Source organism: Bemisia tabaci, chromosome 2 (genome assembly GCF_918797505.1).
Source record: "Bemisia tabaci chromosome 2, PGI_BMITA_v3".
NCBI lineage: Eukaryota > Metazoa > Arthropoda > Insecta > Hemiptera > Aleyrodidae > Bemisia > Bemisia tabaci.
The window spans coordinates 62403860-62429899 of NC_092794.1; the positions used below are offsets into that span (position 1 = coordinate 62403860).

The 26040-nt window shown below is 41.5% G+C and overlaps 1 protein-coding gene across 2 annotated transcripts in view; it reads right to left on the bottom strand.

The window, feature by feature from the left end:
• The window catches only part of Hex-A (Hexokinase A), a 92566-nt gene that overhangs the window by 49984 nt on the left and 16542 nt on the right, over window positions 1-26040 (bottom strand). Inside the window, exon 1 of one of the 2 annotated variants that reach the window (XM_019055094.2) lies at window positions 4954-5341. The exons of the other annotated variant lie outside the window; for it this stretch is intronic. Coding sequence (XP_018910639.1) covers window positions 4954-5061 — 108 coding nt within the window. The 5' untranslated portion in view covers window positions 5062-5341. Of the gene's footprint in view, window positions 1-4953; window positions 5342-26040 lie in introns of those variants that run through there. 2 annotated transcript variants of the gene reach the window in all.

Here is a 26040-nt window from a genome sequence, read left to right on the forward strand (position 1 = left end):
ACTAAAATTATGACCGAAGGTTTTAGGATTTGTTTCTTTCAGGCCTCCAGATTATTTGCTTAAAATTCTGTACTGGAATATTCAAATATTTTTCCTTCTGAACTGAAGCTTAACGGCTTAAAAATTTCCGACCCAATATACATCATTGTATCTTTTCGACCATTGTTACATTGTTATCCATGTATCGGGAGAAAAATGAGGAGGAAAAAAACCAATTTTAAAAGCAGTTATATAAATATCCACACACTTTATCTCTTTTTAGGTAAATTATTCAATTCTTTTTCAGAATAAAGAGTTTTACTCTCATTTTTGTCCATTGAACTGCAGCTGACTTTACAATTAAATAAGTATTCTGTTCAAAATTTTCTGCATTCATAATTAGTCCTTCATTCACTAAAATGTTTTTTTATGAGGTGGATATAGAACATGGAAAAATTGCTCACAGTTGGCATGAAAAAATAATTTATTTTTAACTGTTTTTTTCTTTTTTCTATTTGACAATGGACTGCATGGATTTACGCCTGAAGGAGTTGATCTTTAAAAAAAATGGCATTCTATAAAAAATTTGTACATCAAATGTCGGTATATCGATCTTTTCGATCGATATTTCGATCTATCGTGGGCTTTGGTCCATTCTTTACTTTTTTTGTCTTTTACTAAGTGAACTTGGAAATATGTTGTCTTTTTTGTTAATACTTTCATAGAATTTTCCCTTTTTTCTGCATTCTCTCCCCTATATTTACTTCCTTTTAACCTCGTCTTTATTTATTTCATTTTATTTCATTATTTTATGAAATGAACAAATTAAAGTTACAGACTTACAAATATCATAAAATTGTGTGAAATGTAATAAGACTGCCTATCGCTTTAAACGAACAAACCCCTCTCTGCCACGAAAATGGCTTCTTTTTGGCCTTTCAACAGCCCGTTTCATTTTCGTGTGCTCCTTCGAGCCTCACGCTTGTTGCTCATTCAATTTTCAACCCGATCGAGCGAAGACGAAGGGCCTCTCGTTTGACACGACAGCGAGTTGACTATCGAATCGTTATCGAAGTACCTATATCGATATATCCCTATCAAAACAATGCTATTTATCGATCAAGGACACTTGATAGCGATTCCACAATCGAAAGAAAAAGGAACTTGCGCATTCGGCGGTTAATTTTTCCTTGGTGCTCCGGCAGGGGCGGGGGTGGAGGGGGCTCAGCGTGTGTGACGAAGAGGGGAATCGTGAGGAGGGGGAGGACCTCGTCGCGTATATGGTACGGTTTTCCATTGAAGTTAGGTGGTTTTACCTTAGGATGATAAATGCGAGGCGAAAATGCGAAATGAAAGCTCTAAAAGCGCCATGCGTCGATGCGTGAGTGGTTGGTTGGGCCCGCGTCTACATCGACCAGCTCAAAATGCCAACTGGGTCAAGGGCGGTTACGAAACCGCCCCCTCGGCCCTGAACCTTGCGCCCCCCCCGTCCTTTCCTATCTCTTCTCAACCCCATCGTTAATCTCGTCCCAATGTCCCTGCACTTAGTTCCCTTCTGGCTTTTTGGTGGATCTTTATCACTTCGTGATTGTGATGTGATCCTCAGAAATTTTTAGGAAAGCTCCTAGAATCCAGTTATCAGTCGGTCGATCGACTATAGCATCGTTCTCCAAAGTGCTTAAGAACCACCTCATAGTGAATCCTCACCAACCGAACACCATCTCTACTATACTGAGGAACAACGCCGTATGAGCCCTCAAACGTTGCAAATTGCCTTTGAAAAATCACAGATTTTTTGGGATTTTTCTGAAATTTTTTCTCTTTCGATATTGCAGAGAATTTTGTTCGTAATTTAATCCGAAGCATCTGAGAATTTTAAGGAAAATAATGCGCAACTTTTTTCAAAATCATATATCTTCTGAGGAGAAATTTGGCAACATTCGGATGCTCATACGGCGTTCTTCCTTAGCAAGGCAGATCTGAAATCGTACCGGATCCGAGCCATTGACGTTACTAGAGGCGGATCCAGCAATTTGGCAACGTCGGGTTTCCTCCATTTAAACCTATGTTGAATAATCGATTCTTGTTAAAGCACCTGGCCCCTCCAAGGATCGATACATTTCCATAGGTTTAAATGGAGAAAAAACAATGTTGCCAATTTTCTGGATCCGAGGTTAATTTGCATGCACCCAAGATCACTGCCGTGTTATCGATAAGAGTATTGAATTTTCCACGGGTGAAAGATCTAAACTAGAATGATCGACCTAGCCCTCGGGCACTTAATTGCATTACTTTTGCAGCGGAAGTAATGAAAACTCCTTCAGAGCTCGTGGCGAGATGCATCGGTTGTAATTTCACTTAATGTTGTCCTGTTGGATGGCAATTTTCAGAAAGTGCAACGCTTTCAAGACCTCCTGTGAGAGGTGGAGTACGAGGTAACGCTTTCATGACCTCCCGTGGGAGGCGGAATACAAAACGAGGTGAAAGGAACGAGGAATTGACGAGGATTAAACAGGCATCAGCGTGGTTTACTAATTGGTAGCTCGAGCAAAAATTAATTCACAGTCATGAGATCTCAGGTTCGTGCGAATGAAAATTCGCATGGTTTACACGAGCTCAGTTGACCGCCACGTGACATTGTCACATGGTTTCTGACTCCGAGCGCGCAATGGAGAATTTGCACGACAATTTTTTATTGCTTCATCAGAGAGTACTCAATGAGCTGAGTTCCTTGTATTTTTCATAATTTTTTTCTGAAATGGGATTTCGTTTAAAAATAGGTTTAAAAGTGCACACTGGAAAACAAAACACATTGGATCTAGAGTCCAGACTCTTAAAAACATCGACAAGAAAAAATACTCTTGATTCTATCAGATTTAAGCTTAAATCAAGAACCAAGCCTCTTAATTTGAGCGGATTTCCTCTTGATTTAAGCTTAAATCTGATTGAATCAAGAGTCCTTTTTCTTGTCAATGCTTTCAAGAGTCTGGACCCTGGATACAATGTGTTTTTTTCCGGTGTGAGGAAAACATCGCCAAGTGACGTCATCTGGCGGCATCCCCCATTTGATCACATTTTCCTGCGTTTACTATAATACTTGTATAAAAAAGGTAAAGAAAGATTCGTTAAAATTTTAGAATTCTATAATTGCTTGGGATAAATTCGACCGCGTTGAGCAAAAAGGCACCAAGCCACATCAGATATTGCCAAATTTAACTTGGCAATTTAATTTTTTACGAGAGAACGTGATTGATCAATATATTATGTATTTGAATGCTGATTTGACATTAATTGTCAGCCATGCCCCTCCATGCCAGCATTAGACAGGCTTATATTGCAGCTCTATACACAGATAGCAAAATCAACACAAAAGTTTAGTTAATATGGGAAGTAAAACATGAAATAACCCTAGCCTCCGGTTGACAATTTCAAGAAAAAATTGCAGCTGGTTTTGTTGAAGACATTACAACAAAAAAACAAGAGATGAATACTAACTTCGCAATCGGAGGAATGCATCTTCCCAGTCTCTCCATTGTTTTCTGCGCTATTGCATTACAGTTTCCCAGAAAACGCCGGTTTTATTTTCATATTCGAATGGAATTTTGATTGAGTGACTGCAAGTACCTACGTACAAACACAGTTGCCTCTGGAATGCTGTAAAAACATTAGTACCGGGGGGGGGGGGGGGGGGGTTAAAAGCGGCCCACTCAGAACTGACACGGGATTCCCTATAATCCTCCGCCCTTCTCGGAACTCTCTTATTCGAGTTTTTTAGATTCATTTTTCAAAGGGAAAAGAGTTTTTATAAAAATAAAAAAAGCTGCAGGGTTGTATTGTCAATATCATCTAAAACCAGTCGCGAGGAAATACGTCACACATAACGATGAAAAAAAAATGAGCAAACGTCTGCCGCCGAAATTGTGGATCCCTAGTCTTTTCGCAAATGCGGGAGAACCTCTAGTTTATAATCCTTCAAATCTAGCGTGAATTTTCCTTGAGCATCAAAAAAACATTCCCAAAAATTGTCGGCGAGAAAATATGAAATTATTTCCTTATGACAAAAGAAGAGCAGCAATTTTGAAACGTCGCCATATTTAAAACGATGTACGTATATGAGCTACCAGGCGAAAAGGGAGGAGTTCTTTTTAAAATACAATCAGAGTAGACGCATGACAGTAATTTGATGTGTGTCCTTTTGCCTAGCCTACAAAATTAAGGCGTTTTCTCAATTGAGAATCACAGACTATCACCCTATAACGGTGTTCAGTTTTGCCTTTTAGGAAAGGATGTTGGGAGATGTGCACAGTCGGAAACCATAAACATGCTCTTTTCCAATTACAAATAAGCAAATGCTTAATTTATCATACAGTGAATATTGATATAAATTAGGTTCCGCGCATCAGTCATTTAAGCACTATCTAAAATTTGTGTAACTTGACTGCCTCCTATATGTACTCCTAACTTATCAAATTCTATCTGACTCATTGTTAGCCTCTGTTGATAACTTGATAATGAAATATTTTGCCTCGGCGCACAGTCGACAAGTCATCCCTGGTTTTATGAACAATTTCGTCATCATGTACTTGAACATGATAAAACACGAGCCATTTTACCACTTTTAATAAGTAAGTTTGTCATGCATTAATGCACGGCCGCTAAAACCGACCCACTGAATGAGGAAATATTACTTAAAGACACTACCCAATAATAAAATAATCAACATCGACAAGGTGATCTTAAAAACCGCCAATTTAACATCAAAGTAGGAAAATCACATGGACACCCAAGAGAATGAATGGAAAAGTAAGGTCATGTCATCCGTTCTTCCTGCACGGGGCAAAAATCTGCACGATGGTGCATAGCCCACCGTAACCAGCCAGGGAAGGAGGGGAAATGAAGAATCAGAATTGAACCAGCACAAAATTTTGTATGATTTTAGGATAGAAAATAATGAACATGAAGTCAAGAACGTACCACAGTTGACACCTTTTCATGGTGGCAGTTTTTGTTAAATCCTTGCTCCTCGATGAGCTCGCAGTAGCAGGATTCCAGTTGGCTGATGATTTCCGGTGTGGGTCTCATTTTTACACTGGGTTCGATCGCACAAAACACACGGTGAGAGCACAATCACGGATTACAGAGAGGATAAACCTCAATGTATGGAGGTTGGAAATGAGGTGGAAAAGGGCGTCTGGGGTTTGGAGGACGCGAACGTGAGGAGCGCGCGGTGTGATTCCGGCGGGAAAGAAAAGGGAAATGAGGGCTCGGGCCGACTCGAACTGATCGGATCGGGTGGGAGGTTGGTGAATTGTGGTTGATGTGCCTGGCGCGCGACTGGTCAGGTGAGGAGGTGTTGGTGTTGCTGATGGAGTTGGTTTGGTGTCGCACCTCGCACGTAGCGCGGCTCCCGCCGCCGTCGGCGGCGGCTACGACACGCGCCCGGCCCGGCCGCCGCGCCGCAGTCGTCGCCGGTCGTGAAGGACAAGGGTGGATGCCGATCCCCACGTCGTCAGATCTCCGCTGATTCCGACCAGAATTCCGAGTATGTCGAGCTCGGATTAGTCGCCGTCTCTCGGATAGAGGATCTATTTTAATCTTCGCGTGGTAAAAAAAAAAAAAAAAAAGCTCGAGCGCTTAGAGGGACGAAGAGCTCGGTCGATACTCTGCTCAAGTACTGGTCCTGTTCAGATACGTGAAGTATTTTTACAGTCTTGTAGGCGCTATGCGTTTCACGTCGACCGTTGCTGACCGCAGTGCGTTTGACGCAATGCGTGAAGTATTCTTGCAGTCTTGTAGGCGCTGTGCATTCACGCTGACCGCACTGTATTTGACGCAATGCGTAAAGTATTCTTGCAGTCTTGTAGGCGCTGTGCATTCACGCTGACCGCACTGTGTTTGACGCAAAATGTGAAGTATTCATGCAGTCTTGTAGGCGCTAATGTGTTACATGCCGACCGCCGCGCCGAGGGCTTCTCCTTTTCATCTCAAATCCTCGTCATCATTGCTCTCTGCACCGCGCCTCTCCAGGCCAAAGTGCGTGTATGGTTTCTCTCTTAACTCGAAAAATTAAAAGTGCCTGCTCTTGTATCACTGAAAGACGACAAAATTATTAATTACTTTACTCCAAGGAGATGAGACTCCGCCTGTGCCGTCTCCTCGACGGTACTGCCGGTCCCAAGCCGGGCTAAGGAGGAGGGTTCGGAGGTAAGGCTAGCAACCTGCCTCCGGTTAAAAAGACCCGTTTTTGCTCATAGGAGAAATAAAAAGCCTCGGTATCAGAATAGAAAGGACTTTCGACCCAAAGATTTAAGGATAACGGACAAATGGACAAAAGCGGCTCAAAAATTGAGAATTGCGTCTTGGAATGTGACATCATTAACAAATAAGGAGCAAGAAGTTATTATTGAATTGGATGGAAAGAAGATCGACATCTGTGCGCTGAGTGAGACCAAGAGGAAAGGAGCTGGAAGTGTAATGAGGGGCAACTACCTGCTCATATATAAAGGCGTCGACAAGAGTGAAAGAGCACACGCCGGCGTTGGAATGTTGGTTCATAAGAACCTCATTGATAATATCATTGATATCGATTATATAAGCGAAAGGATCCTAAAGTTATCATCTACTTAGGCCGAGAAAAATTAAATCTGATATCAATTTACGCGCCAGATACGAGTAGAGGGAAGCCAGAGCGAGATACGTTTTATGAGTCTTTACAAAAAGTCATCGACACAATACCAGCTCGGGAAAAGTTAGTCATGATGGGTGACTGGAATGCTCGTGTTGGGAATAATGTTGTACCTGGGATCAAAAATAGATTCAATGAGCCCACCTTGAATGACAGCGGTGAGGTACTCATTGAGTTTTGCGCCATAAATGAATTGAGGATTAATAACACGTTTTTTGATCACCCGTTACAACAGAAAATTACCTGGACCAATCGGAGAGGCCAAGCATCGATGATTGATTTCATCATCAGTAATCGGCATGTACATCCACAGCAGATCCTAGATGTTCGCACCTTGTCATCCGCAGATGCTGGTACTCAGCACGGCTTAGTGTTATGCGAACTAAGAATCGATTTCAGTCAGCGAAAACAGCAACGGTGATTTTCGAAAAACTTTGTGCTGAAAAGATGTCCGACCCCAGCATCAGGAGCTTCTATCGCTCCAGGCTGCATGGAAAGTTGGAGAGTGTGCCAGATGAAGATTTGACAGCAAATGAGCTGTGGCGGCATGTAAAATCGAAGGTGCTGGAAGCAGCTGGTGAGGCAGTAGGATGGCGAAAAGTAAACAGAAATCGCACAGATACCCGGACACCCTGGTTTTGTGATGAAGTCAGAGATGCTGCAAGGTCTAAGAAGGAAGCATTTTTACAGTATAAATCTAATTCCCACTCCAGAAGAATATGAAAAGTACAAAAGGGTCCGCAATTCGATGAACCAGAGAATTAGGAAAATTAAAGAAGGCTATTGGGAAAGTTACACCAAAGGAATGGAGCATGACTTTTATGGTGCGCAACGGAAAATGTGGAATGCTCTTCGAAATCAGCGGAAAGAAATCTGTGAATTTAGGCAGGCCCATCACATTCGGAAAGAAGAATGGCACACTTATTTTACTGAACTGTACAAAGATGCAGATGACGACATCCAAGAGAGGATTGATTACCAGAACGAGATAATGTGACCGTGTCATTGGAGATGGTGACCAAAGCCATTCACAGATTAAAGCTCAGAAAATCCCTGGACCAGATGGCATCGGAAATGAATTCGTTAAATATGGTGGAAAAGTCCTAGCTGTGTGGATGCATCGTCTGTTCCAAAAAATTTTGGAAGAAAAGAAAATGCCGGAAGACTGGAAGGATAGTTTCACAATTCCCATCTTCAAGAAAGGTGACAAATTTGTACCTGAAAAATTATCGCGGTATTACGCTCCTAAACACGTGCTCCAAGCTATTTACATCCGTTCTCAAAGATATTTTGGAGCAGATTGTGCATATGGCCGAGGAACAGCAAGGGTTTAGGAAAAAACAGAGGCACCAACGATGCCATATTCATGGTACGACAATTGGCAGAGAAATCCATCGAGTTCAACAAGCCTTTATTTTTATGTTTTGTGGATTTGGAGAAGGCATTCGACCGCGTACGGAGAACAGATGTCTTGAGGATACTTAACGAGCGGAATGTTCCAGGTGTCTCATCGAGATAGTTGCCGACTTGAACTCGAACACCAAGACACGGATAGTCACCAGGGAGGGAACCTCTGATGTAGTCATTGTAAACAGAGGAGTAAGACAAGGGGACTCCCTCAGCTCTTTTCTATTCAATTTGTTAATGAATAAGCTAATCGATGCAGTTAGATTTAAGAGAGGCTATCGGCTCGACAATTCGAATATCAATATAATCTGTTATGCAGACGATGCTGTTTTAGTAGCAAGCTCCGAGGATGATCTGCAAAGAATGCTCCATTCCTTCAACCTGGCTGCAGAGGTATTCAACATGAAAGTGTCGGCTAAAAAAACAAAAAAGTATGGTCATCAGCAAAAATCCAATACGATGTAAGCTAGTCGTGGACGGTACCGTAGTTGAACAAGTAATGCAGTTTAAGTACTTGGGCGCTTTAATAACGAGTGTGAAGGATTTAGGGACCGAGGTGCGGAGTCAGACAATCAAGGCAACTAGAGTAGCCGGATGCCTAAATGAAATGGTTTGGAGGAATAAGTACATGGCTAAAGAGAGCAAAGTTCGAGTTTTATAAAACGGTTGTAAGACCTGTGCTGACTTACGCTGCGGAGACCCGAGCGGACACGAAGCGCACTAAACAACAGTTGCGGACCGTAGAAATGAAAGTCCTGAGGAAAATAGCAGGCTTTACGCTCCGAGATAGGCAGACCAACGAGTCAATTCGCGAAGAGTGCCAAATTCAAGATATTGCCAAATGGACCAAGATGCGCCGGAAAATGTGGTCGGAACATGTTGAGAGGATGGACGGGAAAGGCTTGCCAAGATTTGTATGGTAGGACGACCTCATAGCCAAAGGCAACCCGGACGACCGCCAAGAGATGGGCACAGAGCTGCCTTTCATCCCGGAGAATTAAGTGATCTCTCTCATCGGCATCATATTACTGTTTTAGAGGCTAGACAAACAGGGTCACGGCCCTAGTCAGAAGGCAGAAGAAGAAGAAGAAGAAGAGATGAGAGATTTTGTCACATTTTCTCGTTATTTTATACCTTTATTTTAACAAATTGCAAAATTTGCTGCCATGGGCCGCGGCCCATGTGGCCACCCCCTAAATCCGGCCCTGCCCTTCGGTATATATCGAAGTATTTCAGGTGTCTGCCCCGAACTTCAGCAGCTGTACCTCAAATTTTTAGATACGTGATCCGAAAACTTCAGAGATTCATATGACCTCAACTTCGGGTCCCACGCACGAAGTTTTTTTCTCCGTGCAGAAGGACTGAACAGTTCGATCGATACTCTGCTTAAGTACTGGTCCGGTTCAGGTACCTAGGTGGGAATCTTTTCGCTCCTACGGATCCCCAACAAATTTATTCTTTCCCGGGGAGCGGGTTTTAGTAGTTATTATGTTTTTGGCGCCCAGCTTGGATCCTTAAAAGTTTTAAAATCGATTTTAAAAAAAAACCGATATTTCTGAAATCGATTTTTTACCGAAAATGAAATCGATTTTGCGAAATCGATTTATTCTAAAAAATCGCCGTCCCTAGTCTGGCAGCGTTGGGGTGACTGATTGAGACTGGCGGTGCGGTGCGCGGCGGCGGACGTAGATCCGGGGATTTTATGCGGAATCGCGATTCGCGATCCGCGAGTGGGCGTCACGTCGAGCCGCGAGCGATTTAAACGCGAGATTATGCGGAACACTGCCGCGCCGCCGCGCCGCGCCAGAAGGAGCCTCCGCGACGCGACGGGCGAGGCTCCCAGACTCATGATCGAATCATTTCCAATTTGCATACCACTCTCAGACCGACGCTGGTCAAAATTAAGCTAGGGCCTTATTCATAGGCGTCTCCTAAAGTCCTAACCTTCTCCGTCGCTGCGGAAGCCGAAATTGAGCTCATATATCACGTAATTTATCGCAAGGGGGGGGGGGGGGGGCTCAGAGGGGCCGTTCATAATTCACATGCATGTATGGGCCGTATTCTTAGGGTCGTATTCATGGTCGCTCCTGCAGCTGTTTAATCTAATTTTCTTTCTTTGAGAGGCTCCATTTGGTTGACATTGTGGTTGAGGGGGTGTAAGGAGGCCCTCAAAGTAGCGTCATAGAAAGGATAATTTTTTCCAACCACGAGTAAAGTTCACCAGCTTTTGAAAAAAAACACATTGGATCTAGAGTCCAGACTCTTAAAAACATCGACAAGAAAAAGTACTCTTGATTCAATCAGAATCTAGCTGAAATCAAGAACCAAGCCTCTTAATTTAAGCGGATTTCGTTTTGACTCAAGCAAAAATCCGATTGAATCAAGAGTATTTTTTCTTGTCAATGTTTTCAAGAGTCTAGACTCTAGATCAAATGTTTTTTTTTTTCCCAGTGAGTTAAACTTTAGAGGGGTCCTCTCAAGGGAGTTCAATGATTTGTCCCCGGCAAAAAGTGCAAGATACAGGGATAATCCAAGTTATACTCTGGCTGTGTTGCTCACGCAACCCTTTAAGCGTCGCTACAAATAAAACGAATGGGGCCAACACAACATGAAAGTAGAGTAAGAGGAAGGACCCGTTGTAATGACGGCGCAGAGATACGACTATTCGTGCTTGATGGATGTTTGTATTGTATCTGCAAAATTGAAGGCGCGATGCGTGAACTCGCAATGCTCCGCTATATATGCTGTCAATGAAGTGTCGCTTAGATTCGAGAGAGAAGGTAAATAAAAATGCCTGATTACATCTCTCCTATCTTCCGCTGTTTTGCTAACGTAGCCCTTGAAGGACCACTACAAACAGTACATACGGAACCATCACAATATGGTAATGGAGGTAGGGAAAGGTCGCGAGTTGATGACGGCGCAGGGATACAACTATTCGTGCTTGATGGATGTCCGTGTTGCATCTGCAAAATTGAAGGCGCTATGGCGAGCTCGCGATGCTTCGCTTTAGGCTGCCAATGAACTGTCGCTCTGATTCGGGGAAAAGTTAAAACAACTGGACCTGGAAGGTCTCCCCTATCTTCGGCTGTGTTGATATTTGATTTTTTCCCCTTTTTGTTCAATTATTTTTCCTTTTTAAAAGATGTATTTAAAGACCTACATCTAAAGTTCGGATGTATCAGCTCCATAAAACCCGGGAACGGGTGTTTTTAGCAATCCTCGGGTCAGTTTGACCCGGGTTGGCTATGTAAAGGTTAATTCCATAACTTGGCAAAATCTCAACACCTGTATCATTGCTTGTAACTTGACTGAGTAAACTACGGGTTCATAAAGCATTGCACAAAAAGAACAATTGGACAAATTTTATAAAATGGACTATAAAAACTTTGGACCGAACAAAATTGGGTAAAGTGTCCGGCCACCGACGCAACGAGACGGCTCGACTCATAGTTTATGTACACGAGCCCTGTTAATGTGTTAGTGAGAGGAAGTCTGATTATACTAATTAAGTCAAAGTTGTTAGATGAATTCTTTTCCCATGATGCTCTGCTGCAGCTGCTGCGTCTATACCTGTTTCCTTTTACCATGAGGTTTACATTCGGCCTATGCGGATAAAAAAAGAATTAATTGATGGCTGGCTCTATTGAGTTTTGTCGCAGATATGTTGCTAGAGGGAGGTGGCTAAATATAGGGTAGGGAGAAGGATTCAAGGAAAGAGGATGATTCAAAATCGAAAATTGCGTAATCTTCGAGAAAGAATAATTATTGCAGAGTGAGCAGCAGATCTTGAGTTAGAGGATGGACAGTAGATCCAAGGCTGCATGCGCGGCTTATAAGTAGAACTTGGGTGTGCGGTTGACCCATGATTGAAAGATATCGAGCTATCAAGGATATAAATACCCTGGGAAAGAGGGTTTTAGAGTTATTGATTGGAATCCTGCAGAATCAAATAATTTTGACAGGTAGGGGGGAAGAGAATTTACACCGTTGAAATGAAAAGTACCTATTTTAACGTATGGATTTGAAGTATGGCAGCTACAGCTACATAACGGACACAGGATGCGTAAATTACGAGCAACGGAGATGAATTTCTGGGAAGATCAGCAGGAATTTTTAGAATCACTGGAAAAAAAACACATTGGATCTAGAGTCCAGAATCTTGAAAACATTGACAAGAGAAAATACTTTTGATTCAATCGGATTTTTGCTTGAATCAAAACGAAATCCGCTTAAATTAAGAGGCTTGGTTCTTGATTTAAGCTAGATTCTGATTGAATCAAGAGTACTTTTTCTTGTCAATGTTTTTAAGAATCTAGACTCTAGCTCAAATGTGTTTCTTTTTTCAGTGTGATTAACTTCGTAATGATAGAGTACGTCAGATAAAAATATCATGTATTCGACATCATGATCAAACAGTCAGTCTGGTACTCACAAAATTTCAAGTGAGAATGTTGATTACTTATCTGTTAAAAATATATCACATTAAAGGAAATTTGGCAATGTCCTACGTAGTTATAGGCCAGTTCTAGCTAGATCCGTCCATTTCATCGAGGTGGCCGTAGGTAGGTAAACTTGTTCTGCTGTTTATTTTTTCGTGTATTAATGAATTGGTCCAAATCAAAGCGAATATATTGTAAGTGTGATTTTGAAAACTCGCCAACACTTTCGGTTTCAGGCTTCAGAACCTCATACGCAAGACTCAAACTATGCTCTCCTACAATTTGATCATAACAGCAATGACGACCACCAACGCAGTGCGATGCTATTAAAATCAAGACTTGTCAAATTGGTGTGGTAGATATGCAGCGGTAACCGATAATTAAGTGCGATCATTAAGCAAGCAAGTCAGTTACAGATCTTGACGCTCGAGAAATTCAAAATACGCGCACGAATGAGCGAGTTCGTGTGTCAGAATGTCTCATTAGAATTTTTTTACGCGATCAGCATGTACCCATTCCCTCACTATTCATATGCAGATCGCAATAGTCTGAAGCTTCTGCGACGAAAATTCGACGTAGATCCAACCCTCACACGAAGGGTTTTCGACCTCTACTTTGCCTCGTCTAGTTTTTGGTTTCAACGGTCTTTTCTATTCTTTCTCTTTTCTGGGCTCAATTTTTGAGAAATGATATTTTGTCACAAAGTATCACAAGCGCCTGCGACGTTTCCGCCATCAGTTTATTTATTTTTTTTTTTTTTTTACAGAGAAACTGTTTAACGAAGCGTCCTAAAATTTCACTGAATTTTCTTTCTGCTGCCGATAAAATTCAGTGAAATTTCAAGCAGATTCAACCAATAATTTCTCTGTAAAAAATAAAATGGCGGCGGAAATTTTGAAATTTCGTATGGCGCTTGTGATCCTGGAGCCGTCAATCACCTGTTGCTTCCGGAGTTCATTCAGTTATTTCTGGACCTCTTCGGTGATGTCCTATTCATTTTTGGCTTTTTTCGAATCTTTCTGGCAACTTCCGGATATTTTCGGCCGTTTTTGACTGTTATCGGCATCTCCGTCCGTTTTTGATAATTATATGTGCCGTTTAATATGCCAAGAGTATAGTTGAAAACATTCTCATGGTACGTGGAGCCACTTGTTCATTTGTCAAATATCTCATACAGGAATGTATTTGTTAATAAAATTACCAACTCTAACTATCAACAACTATAATTTTGTGGGTATCACTGAAAATTCACGGTAAAGTAATGTATCCAGTAAATGTATCAAGTTTTCTTTCACCAATCATCATAAAACCACTGGATTATAAGATTTGTGAAATTTTTGAGAATTCTTGTGAGTCAAAAATATAGCTTATTGTTTACCATATTAATAAATAACTGTCAAAAAATACAGTGAAATTGTTTGCTCTCTTTCTTTGTAGGCATAATGAGGTTAATAATATCGGAAAAAAAAATTGGTCGCACTCTGGAAAATGGTGGTGCAGAAGTGGGCTCAGATCTTCCCAACGCCCTCTTAGCTACATTCCTGGCTGTAACGGGGAAATTTTGTCGCATTACTAGTTACTACGTATTACTTTTAGGCAAATATGAAAAAAATTAACCAAAAGACGTATTTAGGCAGACTATCACTTCAGAACAGGTCAATCAGTTTATCAAATTGATCTAGATCTGGCGGGCTCTACGGTTGCGCAGGCTAAAATACGTTGCAAAAACATTTTACGTCGATAGCAAATCACCAGGGTGACTTGTTGCTCTCTTTGACGATTAAAATGCATATCAGTTTCTAGTCTAAAAGTGCGCCTGATTTTTCCTATCGTCTGTTCACGGAATCCCGTTAAAACAATTAATGGGATTTAAAAATGAATGCAACTTGAAAGGATGATAGTATCATTTACAAAACTTTTTGAAATTAAAGAGAGTGAGAAAACAAGCCTAAGTCCTACTGAAAATTCAATGATTTTTGGAAGTGCGAAACCGTATACTGCAGTGCTAAGGAAAAACGCCGTATTAGCTTTCAAACGTTGCGAAGTTTCCTTCGATAAAAACCGAATTTACTGGGAAAATTGTGAATATTTTCCCGCAAAATTTCCAGAATATTTTGTACGCAGTTTAATCTAAAATATCTGTATATTTAAAAGAAAAATGTGCATAAATATTGTCAAAAATACATGTCTTATCAAGGGAAATTTGGCAACTCTCGAATGTTCATACGGCTTTCTTCCTTAGCACGACAATAGCATAAGCAGGTATATGACTCTATCATCGTAAATCAACGGCGTAGAAAAAGTTTGTTGACCTCCTTGTTGCGGTAGTCAGCAAATCCCGTGACATTGTGATACCAGTATGTCAGTCACAACATACGTAATGAAAAGAGGGATATGATTCTCTTTTTTGTAAATGCACCGTATGCAGAATAATGATTTGGACTTCATTTTGCAATACGGAACCACAATTTGTGACTAATCCGTAAAAGCACCTTCCTGCATTGGGAAACTATTGGCACATACGTCGTTTCTCAAATGAGCCAGAAACAGTAGTTCCTCATTGCAAAATGAAGTCCAGTTAGTAATCGAGTTGACCACATACGAGCATCACGCAGTAAAATTTTGTGGTTTTTTCCCCTTTTTTTTTCTTTAAGCGCAATCTGGAACAAGTGTCAATGCCAAAGTCAACATTTGATATTTTCACAAAAATGATGCAAGGATATATATGATTTCAGTTGAGCGAGAGTACCTGTCACCGGGAGGAAAGGTATAAAAAGGAACCTAACAATGGCCACGTGAGAATTTGTGCTGTGCCCTAGATGCATGCATTAATTCTTTATGGGGAAAAAATGAGTGAGCGCGCGTTCAATATTACGACTCTTAAGAGTGCATAATTTTTTTTCTCGGACCCTAGTTTTTTTCACCATAAAATTGAGACATACAATTAATTGTGACAGAAATTATCTACGGATCGTATTTATTTTTGTAGGTCTCGAGCCGGGAGATTATTTGAGTGCGTTATCACGTGATTTGAATTAAAATGCCCACAGTAGCATTATCTCTCATGAGAACAGACTCAGCATTATACGACGGCAAATGCGCAAAACTCATCTTAAAAATGTTTGTTTCCTTTTGCTAATAGGAGTGTGCAAAAGGAGACCCATCATAGTCACTGACCTACATTACGACTTCGAATGAGGTTCGCTATCCATTAATAAAGGGATTGACTCCGTGAATAATAAATGCAAACAAAATATCTAGCCAAGGAAAGAGCTTTCATACGTGAAACCATGAAAAGGATCCAAGTTCCCGCGCTTGCAACCCGGCAGTGTAAAGGTCAGGCAATGACACGGGTTTGCCTAGTATGTAACAATGCGAATGCCAATCAACATCGATTACAGCTAAAATTGATGGCCTCATAAGTAGAGTCCCTTTATACCCAGAGTTACGACAACTCACTTTTGGTTGGGCCAGGATTGGGCTGAAAGTGGCCTAAAAAAAAATCCAATTCTGATTGGTTCTCGCTCATGGAGGCCGAAACTAGTGCACCAAGATGGCGGTACCTCGTATGTGAACAAGAATAATGAAAATATTACCTAATTGTGGTTTATCAAGAGTAAATTGTTATTGCCATCGGTCCAAAATGAAAATAGATTAAGAAATTATTCACAAACCAATCTCATTTTCTTTTTAATGATCAATTTGTTGATGTTGTTGTTTCTGTGTGACAGACATCACAGGATTCCTGATCCTTATCCCCCAATATCGTTCGTTTGAGTGCACTAGTTTCGGCCTCCATGGCCAGCCAAGGTCGGCTGCCAGTCAGCTGATAATCGAGTTGTCGTTACTCTGGGTATAAAGGGACTCTACTCATAAGTGCTTTCTATCATTGAATGTACGATCTGCTCAGAAGGCCCTCTTATTGAAGTTCCCTATACCATTCTAGGGTACGCGTGTCACGGTACCTAATTTCTGGCTTTTACCATTTCAAACGTCCTTTAAACTTATATACCTAGGTCTGAATATATAAATGAATAAGCTTTCAATGGATTAATTTTAGCGAAAGTAAAAAGGGGTGCTTCTTCCAAATAATTTTAGGAGGGAACTTACGGAGCCACTTTTAAACTTCTACGCTTCTTAATTAAGGAGATACATTTTTGAAGTTTTCACATCACGTGCAACCTCTCCAATTCGATTCGTTCACTGTGCGACGGTGCGCACCGTACTTCTTTTCTTTCTTTTTTTCTAAATGTACCGCGTTAAGCAGAAAAGAACCAAACCATATCAGCTTTTGCCAAATTTAACTGGGAAATTTGATGTTTTCCATGAAAATGGTTGAACGGATTTTTGTGCGAATTTCAGTGAATTTTCTGCATAGTATGAAGCAAATTCCTAAAAATTTTCAAAAGAACCCGTAAAAACATTCTCTTGTAAAAAATTAAAGCGCTCGGATAAATTCGGCAACAGCTGATGTGGCTTAGTTCCTTCCTGCTTAAAGCGGTCCAAATATAAGACATAAAATGACAGCTGTGTAATGAACTTACAATAAGTACACTTCTGACTTTACACCGAAGTTTGATCTGAGATCATGCTCTATTTTCGTTGGCGGGGGCCATCGAAAACCGATAAGTCGATCAACGCAAGAATAACGTAACCACTAAATCAGTCAGGGAAGGAGGGGGTCGGGGACCCCCTCAGCCCCCCCCACCCTAGGTTACGCCTCCGCCCGTTGAAGTGAGGACAGTGATAAAAGAGGTTGGAACAAGGAAGGAACTGGTCACACTTCACGCCTCTCCCTGTCGACAATCGGAGCACGTCTTCTGGAAAAAAAAAAAAAAAAAAAAAAAATGGCAAACGACTTTATGCAACTCTCGGGGCGTTCGGAGTTTCGCACGCGAAGTGCGACCTCGAAGGATCGAACATGAAGACCCCGGATTGGTGGATCGGATACAACGCAGAATCCGGGCTCTGTCTCCTCCGAGACGCAATAGACGAGGCTGCAATGAGCAGTGAGTCGTGGAATCGGTTTTTACGGACCCCCGCCCGCCCCCCGCCCGCCCCCCGCCCCGATCGCTCCGAGTTAATGAGCGGTATAGTAAGTATAAGGTATACAACCGGCCTCTTTCGAGCAAATAACACAGATAGAAATACCTCGCGGGGAGCGCGCCGGTGATATTTGCCGAGTAAACGAAGGCAGATGCTCGGTTTGTTTGGATACAGCTCCTCAAAAATCGTAAAAAAGGGAGGAGAAGGGCAAGGGGAGGAAAAAAGAGGATGGGGAAGGAGAGGAGAATAGAGATAAGAAAAAATAGGGTGACGGAGAGAAAGATGGGGTGAGGAAAGGAGAGATTCGGCGGGGGAGGGAAAAAAGAGAAAATAAGGGAAGAAAAGGGGATAGTGGCAGAAAAAGGGAGGAACCCGAGAGAAAAAGAAAGAAGATGGGCGGAAAAAGAGAAACAAGGGAGGGAAAGAGAGGAAATGGGAAGAAAAGGGAGAAAATTGGAGGAAAGTGGGAGAAAATGGTTTAAAAGGGAGCGAAAGGGAGGGAAGTGGAAAAAGGGGAGAAAAAGGGGAGAAAAGGAGGATAAGAAGGGAGAAAAAGAGAGAAAAAGAGAGGAAAAGAGAGAAAAAGAGAGAAAAAGAGAGAAAAAGAGAGAAAAAGAGAATAAGGGAGAAAAAGGGAGAAGAAGGGAGGAAAAGGAAGAAAAAGGGAGGTAGAGGTAGGATAAGGGAGAAGAAGGGAGGAAAAGGAAGAAAAAGGGAGGTAGAGGTAGGATAAGGGAGAAAAAGGGAGAATAATAAAGAAAATAAGAAAGAAAAGGGGACCACCAAAAACCGTGGAAAACTGGAGAAAATTCGCGAAAAATCGGCGAGTGCTCGCAAAATCGTAAGGAACAGGAAAATCCTGTGAACCAATTTAGAAACCCAAATTTTTAACGCCTGGACCTGAATATCATCGAAAGGGAAATGGGTCTATTTGATTTTATACTTAGGAGTAGTCAGGACCATAAAATCTTTGACGGCGCGCGTTCTGTTCCCGCCTAATTCGGGCTCTGGCAACAACCTAGACCGAGAAGTCCGATTACGTCACTATTGAAGACTAGACACGGGCAGAGCACATTCCGCTAGGGCAATGATGCCAGAAAAAATCCACGACGAATAAGTCTAAATTGGGATTGATATCTACATATTTTCCGAATTCGGAGGCGAGCAGCGACGGAAAAGGATAGGAGGAAGAAGAAGAAGCAAAAGACGAGGCGGAAAAGCCGCTTCGCGGACCGCAACCTGGATCGCGTTGGTGTCGATCGCGTTCGCGGAGCGTTTTTCGGAGCTCGGAGGACTTCCGTAATCCGGGAGTGAATCCAAATTGTTAATCCCAACGTGACAACTGTGAAACTGTTGTAACCGGGACCGGAGATCCGATTGGCAAGGTCACGGTCAGCGCCTCCACCTCCCACCTCCCTCCGCCAATCATTCACAGCCCATCAAACATCACAGCTGATTTCGTTTTGATGAATGGTTGGCACCGTTGCCGCGCTCTACGGGAGTTTTAGCTCGCGGTACACGATCAAAATTTGGTCAAAATGTGAGGAAGTTCTTTGGGGGCTCAGGGACGTTGCATCCACCTGCGATGCATCCACCCAGCCGATAGGTTAGGTTAGGTTATGTTAGATTAGGGTAAGTTAGGTTAGGTTAGGTTAGATTAGGTTAGGTTAGATTAGGTTAGGTTAGATTAGGTTAGGTTAGGGAGGTTAGACAAGGGTGGATGCATCGCACGGGGATGCAAAGTCACGCACCCGTCGTTTGATATTCAGGGCAGTGGCGAAGCATGAATGATCGATTATCGCGATATTGCCCTCTTTGAGGCTATGGTAAAGAATCGATTATTAAGTTGTTCGTGGTGAAAACCCTGTTTATCGATCCTTTTCTGTAAGTTTAAATGGCAGATCAATCGATACATCGCAAAGCACGCCACGCCGCTGTAAGGTTGCTAGGGTGATTTAGCCCTCCAAGAAATTCCCACGGGTGGCTGACGGGCTCCCGGCAGAACTCCTGTGGGTGCCCCCAAAACTTGAAAAACCCATATGAATGAAAACTTTAGGCCAGTTGGGGGGGGGGGAGGCGGCACCCTGGAGGAGGGGCCCCGAAAATGTATTGGCACTTTTAGGAGGTATAGGAGGTAAGGAGGTAAAGGAGATTTAAAAGAGATTCCGAGAGGCTCCCGTAAGATTTTTGAGATTAACGCACATCCTCCAACGTCATTGAGATCAAGGCTACCAAATGAACATAAAATTGAACAGAATGGTGTATTTTTCCACTGAAGATTTTACTGAAGGTCCTTGAAACGCTGTTTTTTTTTTTTTTTTTTTTTTTTTTTTTTTTTTAAGGAATAGAATGACAGGGTCCAAACTTAGAGTTTATCAAAACAATTAACCAACGTTTTGCGCGAGGAATTTTTCCAGGGTAAAATCTTTCGCTCGAAGAGTAAGCCCAAATGAGCGAGACACCTAATATTTCTAGTTTGTCATATGCGTGGCGCCAAAATCTAATTTATGCATCGAAGGGAAGGCAATTTAAATAAAATGCAAGGAATTCCACGTGAGGCGTGAGGTCCAAATAACTTTGTACATTAGAGCGAATCCGCAAGAATTACCGTTTTGGCAGCCACACCCAGTTCCTTAACTGGAATAGCGATTATCAGTAAGAAATCAAGAGCATAGACACGCGCATTTGTTAAATGGACGTATTTCTATCAAACGGAACTGTGCGCATTATGACGTGAGCCCTAATATGCGCATATCCTTATGGGTCTCGGGGCTCATGCCTTAACGCACATAGATCCGTTTAATAGAAATACGTCCAAATCACCTATCTGGATTAGGAAATTGACATCAGACGGGTCGATTCAGAAACGAGCCATAAGAGTTCATTCCTTTTCGATAAAAGCTGTCTAACAGAGAAAACTTTTCGATGTCTAAGTCAACCGTGAGTCTGATTGTGAGTGTGTTTCAAAACACTGCGAAAGAGTGCTTGAAAACTTCGCCTCGCAATATTCTCGACCATTGTCACTGACGAATATAGATGCCGGTGTGCTAAAAATGATAAGATAGGGTTTAAGGACTACGACAGCGCTGACAAAGAGAGGTGTATTTGGTACACGGTTTATCAAAGAGGGATAAGCCAGGAAGACACTCTGTGAATGTTTGCTTTCGCTGAATGTAATGTCCATGAGTACTTTAAGAAGATCTAGTCCCCTGTGGCGGCATTTTGCTCTTTAAAAAAATGAGGTTTGGGTGTCGAGCAAACCGTTCGTTTCGGGAGCTTATCGGCTACTCGATTACAGACCTATCATAGCGCTGTAAGTGTTTAAATCATATCTAACTTTAAATGCAGTTCACTTAAGATTAGGTGATAACAAGGGTGGCGGTTCAAAATTTTGCACTCCTTGAAGTACGAGTGAAGCGTGAAGACAGAAACTTGATGAAAATAATGGCTATAGAATAAGAGCAAAGAACTATAAGTACCTGGAGGCATCATCATTTGACAGGATATTTTAAACTAGATCAATTATTAACTTCACATTTGGACGGAGTTAAACAGAAAGGAACCAAGCCACATCGGGATCGAACCGAGAAAAAGAGGCTTAAAGTTTAGCTCCTGCATAAGACTCAATGTAAAAGATAAACTTCAAGTTTAATTTCTGCAAAATTTGCTCCAACAAAAACTCTGAATTTTTGGCGATAGATAGTAGAGCAGTGGTTGAGTTCAAAACCACTCATAACTCAATTTTTTCCAAAATGTGGGTTGGTTCCTTTCTGCTTAACTCAGTCCATTTACCCCCCTTCTCTGTAGCATATCTAAAATAACTGTCGCTTGTTTTGAGAGTAATGCTCCCGTAAAAAAATGTTCCTACAGAACTTTTAAAAGCACAAGAGGCAAGTGAGAGCAGATCATAGAAAAATTGTCTATAAGTATATGTTCACTCACCGTTTCTTATATTTTTCACATAAAAAAGATAAAACTTGTAAAAGCTTAAGGAGCAGTATCAGGTGTGAAAATTGTGAAGCAACTTGTGATTTGATGGGTTGTATTAGTTTTTACGTGTACCTATTTCGTAAAGTTTGGAAAAAAAAACCAAGTGAAAACAACTTTTGTATAGGTCTTTGCATGGATTTAATTGTATACTGACAGCTGGTGCTCTTAATTTTTTAACTAATGCTTGGTTGAAAGTGCGGAAAAGGGTCTTATAAACAACAGTCTATTTTGCGAGATTTATTTTATTTTTTGCTCCAGATTGTCGGTGACAAAACGTATACTCGGCTGCCATCAGTCAAAATTCACGGACTGCAGGCCCATTTCAATTTGATCCAAAATTCAAGACTTTTAGAAAATTGGGACACAGTTTGAAAAGCCCTAAAACATCGGTCGGAATTTGTGCAGTGCTGCAGGAAGTATGTATTAAATAAAGTCAAAATTTGAAACAATTATTTTATGTCTGGGAGAAAAGTGGAGAGAGAGAGATTAAAAAACCACCCTTTATAATCACTGGAGTTGCAATTTGAAAAAGAAAACTCGAATGATCCCGTGCCTCCAAAATTCTCCGAAACGGAACGGAACGAAACGAAATTCTCCAAAGTTCAGCTTTGTCAAGAATCTATTCTGACGAGGGGTTTTCGGGTTCGGAATATTAGACCACATTTGTCCCGATGTAAATAATTTTGTCCCATGCTAGATCAAACGGTGCACGAATGTTCGCACGATTTGTCAACAATGGAGCGCAGTCCTCAGGTGCGCGGAGCGCTGACCATTAAAGTTCAAGGTAAGCCCGCCGGACTTGCAAGAGGAAACGTCCTGAAAATTGACGCATTTAAATCAAAAGGGGCTATGTCTTTTGTAACATGGGCCTGGGATGCGTATGTTTTCTGATGGGTCGCAGGGCCCAGGGCAAAATGAGGATAGTTCGTTTTGACTTACATACGTCTAAATGAGAGTGCAGTGTGAGCGAGGGTGCCGTATTGCTGGACGGCGAAAAAGGCTGGGTTTTGAGCCAGTTGCTGTAAAAATTGGGGCAATTTTTTTTCTCAATTTTATTTTCAAACTCACGTAAGCGCCATGTTCATTGTTCACGACGAGAGCGGCGAGAGAGAAAAGCTGGTCTCTATTTAGCAGTAGGAGCCACCATTACTGACTTCTGTAAATCACATAAATATCTGTTTACGGAAACTGATGGCACATACTGCCGTGCTAAGGGAAAACGCCGTATGAACATTCGAGAGTTGCAAAATTTCCTTCGATAAAATGTTTATTTTTGAGAAAACCAATGAATATCTTTCTTGAAATTTTCAGGAACTATAGGTGCAATTGCGAAGAAAACTATCTGAAAAATTGGAAGAAAAATGTGTATAAATTTTCCCGAAAATTCGTGAATTTCTGAAATAAATTTGGCAATGCCTGAAGGTTTTTACGGCGTTTTTCCTCAGCGTGGTAGCATATGTTGTTTTTAAAATAAGCCAGAACTAGTAGTTCCTTATTGCAAAATGTTGTCCGAAAGTATTATTCGCTCTACTGTTATTAATCTTCGCATCCCAGGAAATGCACGTTTTCTTTGAGGGTAATGCAGAACGGGTCAGGTGATCTGGTTATAAAATCGTACTTTCATGGTTGAATCTTATGGGTGGGTCAAAATTATTGAAATCCGTTCACATGTTGATTTTTAAATTCCGATCAAGGTCGAATTAAAGTTGGAGCGTCTGCGTCAGGCGCCATTAGATCAGAGGCGCTAAAATTTATAGAGGAGAAAAAAATATTGGGATATTATTATTATAAATTTAATATTATAAATACATAATTGAAATAATTGGGAGAAGAGAAGAGGAGGATAGGAGACAGTGAGCTAAGGCTGTAGTTTCTGGTGTTTCGCGGTTCACGTATTTTCACTTAATATGACGAAAGGTATAAAAATCTAATAAACGCCTTCAATTGCGCCGCATAGGCAACAAACCGATCTGGGAGCTCGAATAGTTGCCTATTCAAAAACACGCCTTTCGAATGTTGCTGCACAAGCTTTGATCGGACCGATGATCGACGTTGTGATTCTTTTGATCGATATCGTCCATTTGAATTTCGCCTTCAGTTTCGTCACTTTATCAACAAACCTACTGGACAGCACGAATAGTCATCCACTTGAAAAGCTCGCTACAAGAGCCTTGATTGAACAGGGTTGTAAGTTTTCAATTCCCACGCCACTTTTTGAGGGCATTGCAGCTTGATGAAGTTCGTATAATTGCAACAATGTTTCTAACTATCAATCCACAATTTGGAGTGAATTATTTATACAGAAATTGCTCACTCAAGAGAATTATTGTTGTTTTCCTATTTCAATCAAAATCCTCTCATTTCAAAAATCTTTAACCACTAAAACTAACAAAATCGCAAATTGAGAAGTATTTTTAAAATCGGTGGGGGGGGGGGTCTTTTTGATTTCTTCATTTTTGTTGCCAGTCTATACGATTCAAATATCAAGACATATTCTTTGCCTAGCGCAACCGACCCATTAAGTAAGGATAGTTTTCCATAATAATACTGTTGCAGCTTCCGCTTGCAAACTGCTCCTACTTTCCCTTTATTCCGTATGTAAATTTAAAAAGAGGCCTCACTTAACATAAAACCCGTCTCCACCGCAATTCTACTGCGCAGAAGTATACGTCATACGAGAGATATTAAAAATGGCATTTTGAAAAGAGAACACTCAAAACCTGTCTAAACCTCATCTCGCTGTAGATTCCTTCGTTCGGGAGCCCACAAAAGATTTATCTCAAATTCGGAGAACTAGAACAGATACACTCGTGATCGTAATGCGGCGAGGCGCCGCACACTGGACCGAATCAATACCTACTACCGTGCTAAGGAAAAACGCCGTTTGAGCCTTCAGGCGTTGCCAAATTTCTTCTGGCAAATCACTAATTTTCAGGAAAGTTCCTGAATATTTTTCAGCCAATTTCTTAGGCAATTTTGTTTGTAATTTGACCTAACGTGTCTGAAAATGTCAAGGAAACACATTCATAATGTTCCTCAAAAATAAACATTTTATCCGAGGAAATTTGGCAACTCTCGAATGTTCATACGGCGTTCTTCCTTAGCACGGCAGAATAGGAGGAGCTGGTTTGCCCGACTGGAAATCTGGGAACTTTGGAAGCTTATTTTTGCGAAAATATGATACAAAAAAGTTTAAAAGTGGTTCCATTGGGTTTTTCGTGAAATTTCCCTTCGGAATCACCCCTTGAAATTGAATTTGTGACGATATAAACATCAAAATTTGAAATTTTAGCAACAAACATGTTCAACTTCGTACATTAGCTCGTTCCACTGTGCGTTGCGGCTTAGTAACCGCTACGCTATTACGAAATCGATTGCATGTTATTTTTTGTGAAATGGGAGAGGTCTGAAATATTTGGACGCCGCCGGGTGGGTTATGGAGACCAATTTAAGTTGATCGTTGAGTCGATATCGATCGATAAATAGCATTGCTAAGATTGAAATTCATCGATCAAGATCGTTCGTAGCGGTTCAATGATCGACCAGTTTAAGACCTTAAAAACCGACTATCTTTGCTGGAGACATTTTCTTGCAATTTCGCTCGATCAAATTGTTAGAGAGTGTCATCTTGAATTGTTTGTAGTTACTTTCTCTCTAAATCGAAATCAAAAAGGTGAAATTTAGAATGTATCAATGCGCACCAACAATTTGGCATCCATCCCCTAGAGATGGCTTGGACTAGCAACAGGATAAACGGATAAAAAGAGAGAATGATGGTATTGTAAATACTGAAGACTATAGGTAAGTTATAGCGTGTCAGGCCGCAAACGCTCTCTAGAAAATCAAGTGGCAAGTGCTAGATTCTTGGTGGTGGTAACCATATGTTTAGTAAATTTACTAGGCGTTTTGTTAACACCACGTCGTAATAACACCACTAGGAATCTAGTACTTGCTACTAGATTTCCTTGGGAGTATTAACAACCATGTCTAATACTATTAGGGTCGGATTTACTTACTTGCCGCCCATGGGCCGCCTGTATTTTGCCGCCCCCTTCTCATTCGTTTTGGACCATCAATAAAAACCATAAAGTGAACATGCCAGAGGAGGAGGGGTGCATAACACGCATTTACTCGTGTTGAACACATTTTTTGCGAAAGCCCTGTCAACACTACTAGCAAAAGTTTACGGACTTGACGCGAAAATTAAGTAATTCCGTAAACCTATCTCTATGTGGACAAGGCCTTCCATTCATATGAAATGAACCAAAGAACAAACATAAATATGGTTTAATAGTTTTAACTTCCGCCGCGCCGCCGCGCCGCGCTGACCGCACTGTGTTTGATGCAATGCTTGAAGTATTTGTGCAGTCTTGCAGGCGCTATGCGTTTCCCGCCGACTGCTGCTGACCGCACTGTCTTTGACGCAATGCGTGAAGTATTCATGCAGTCTTGTAGGCGCTATGCGTTTCATGCCACCCACTGCTGCCCGCA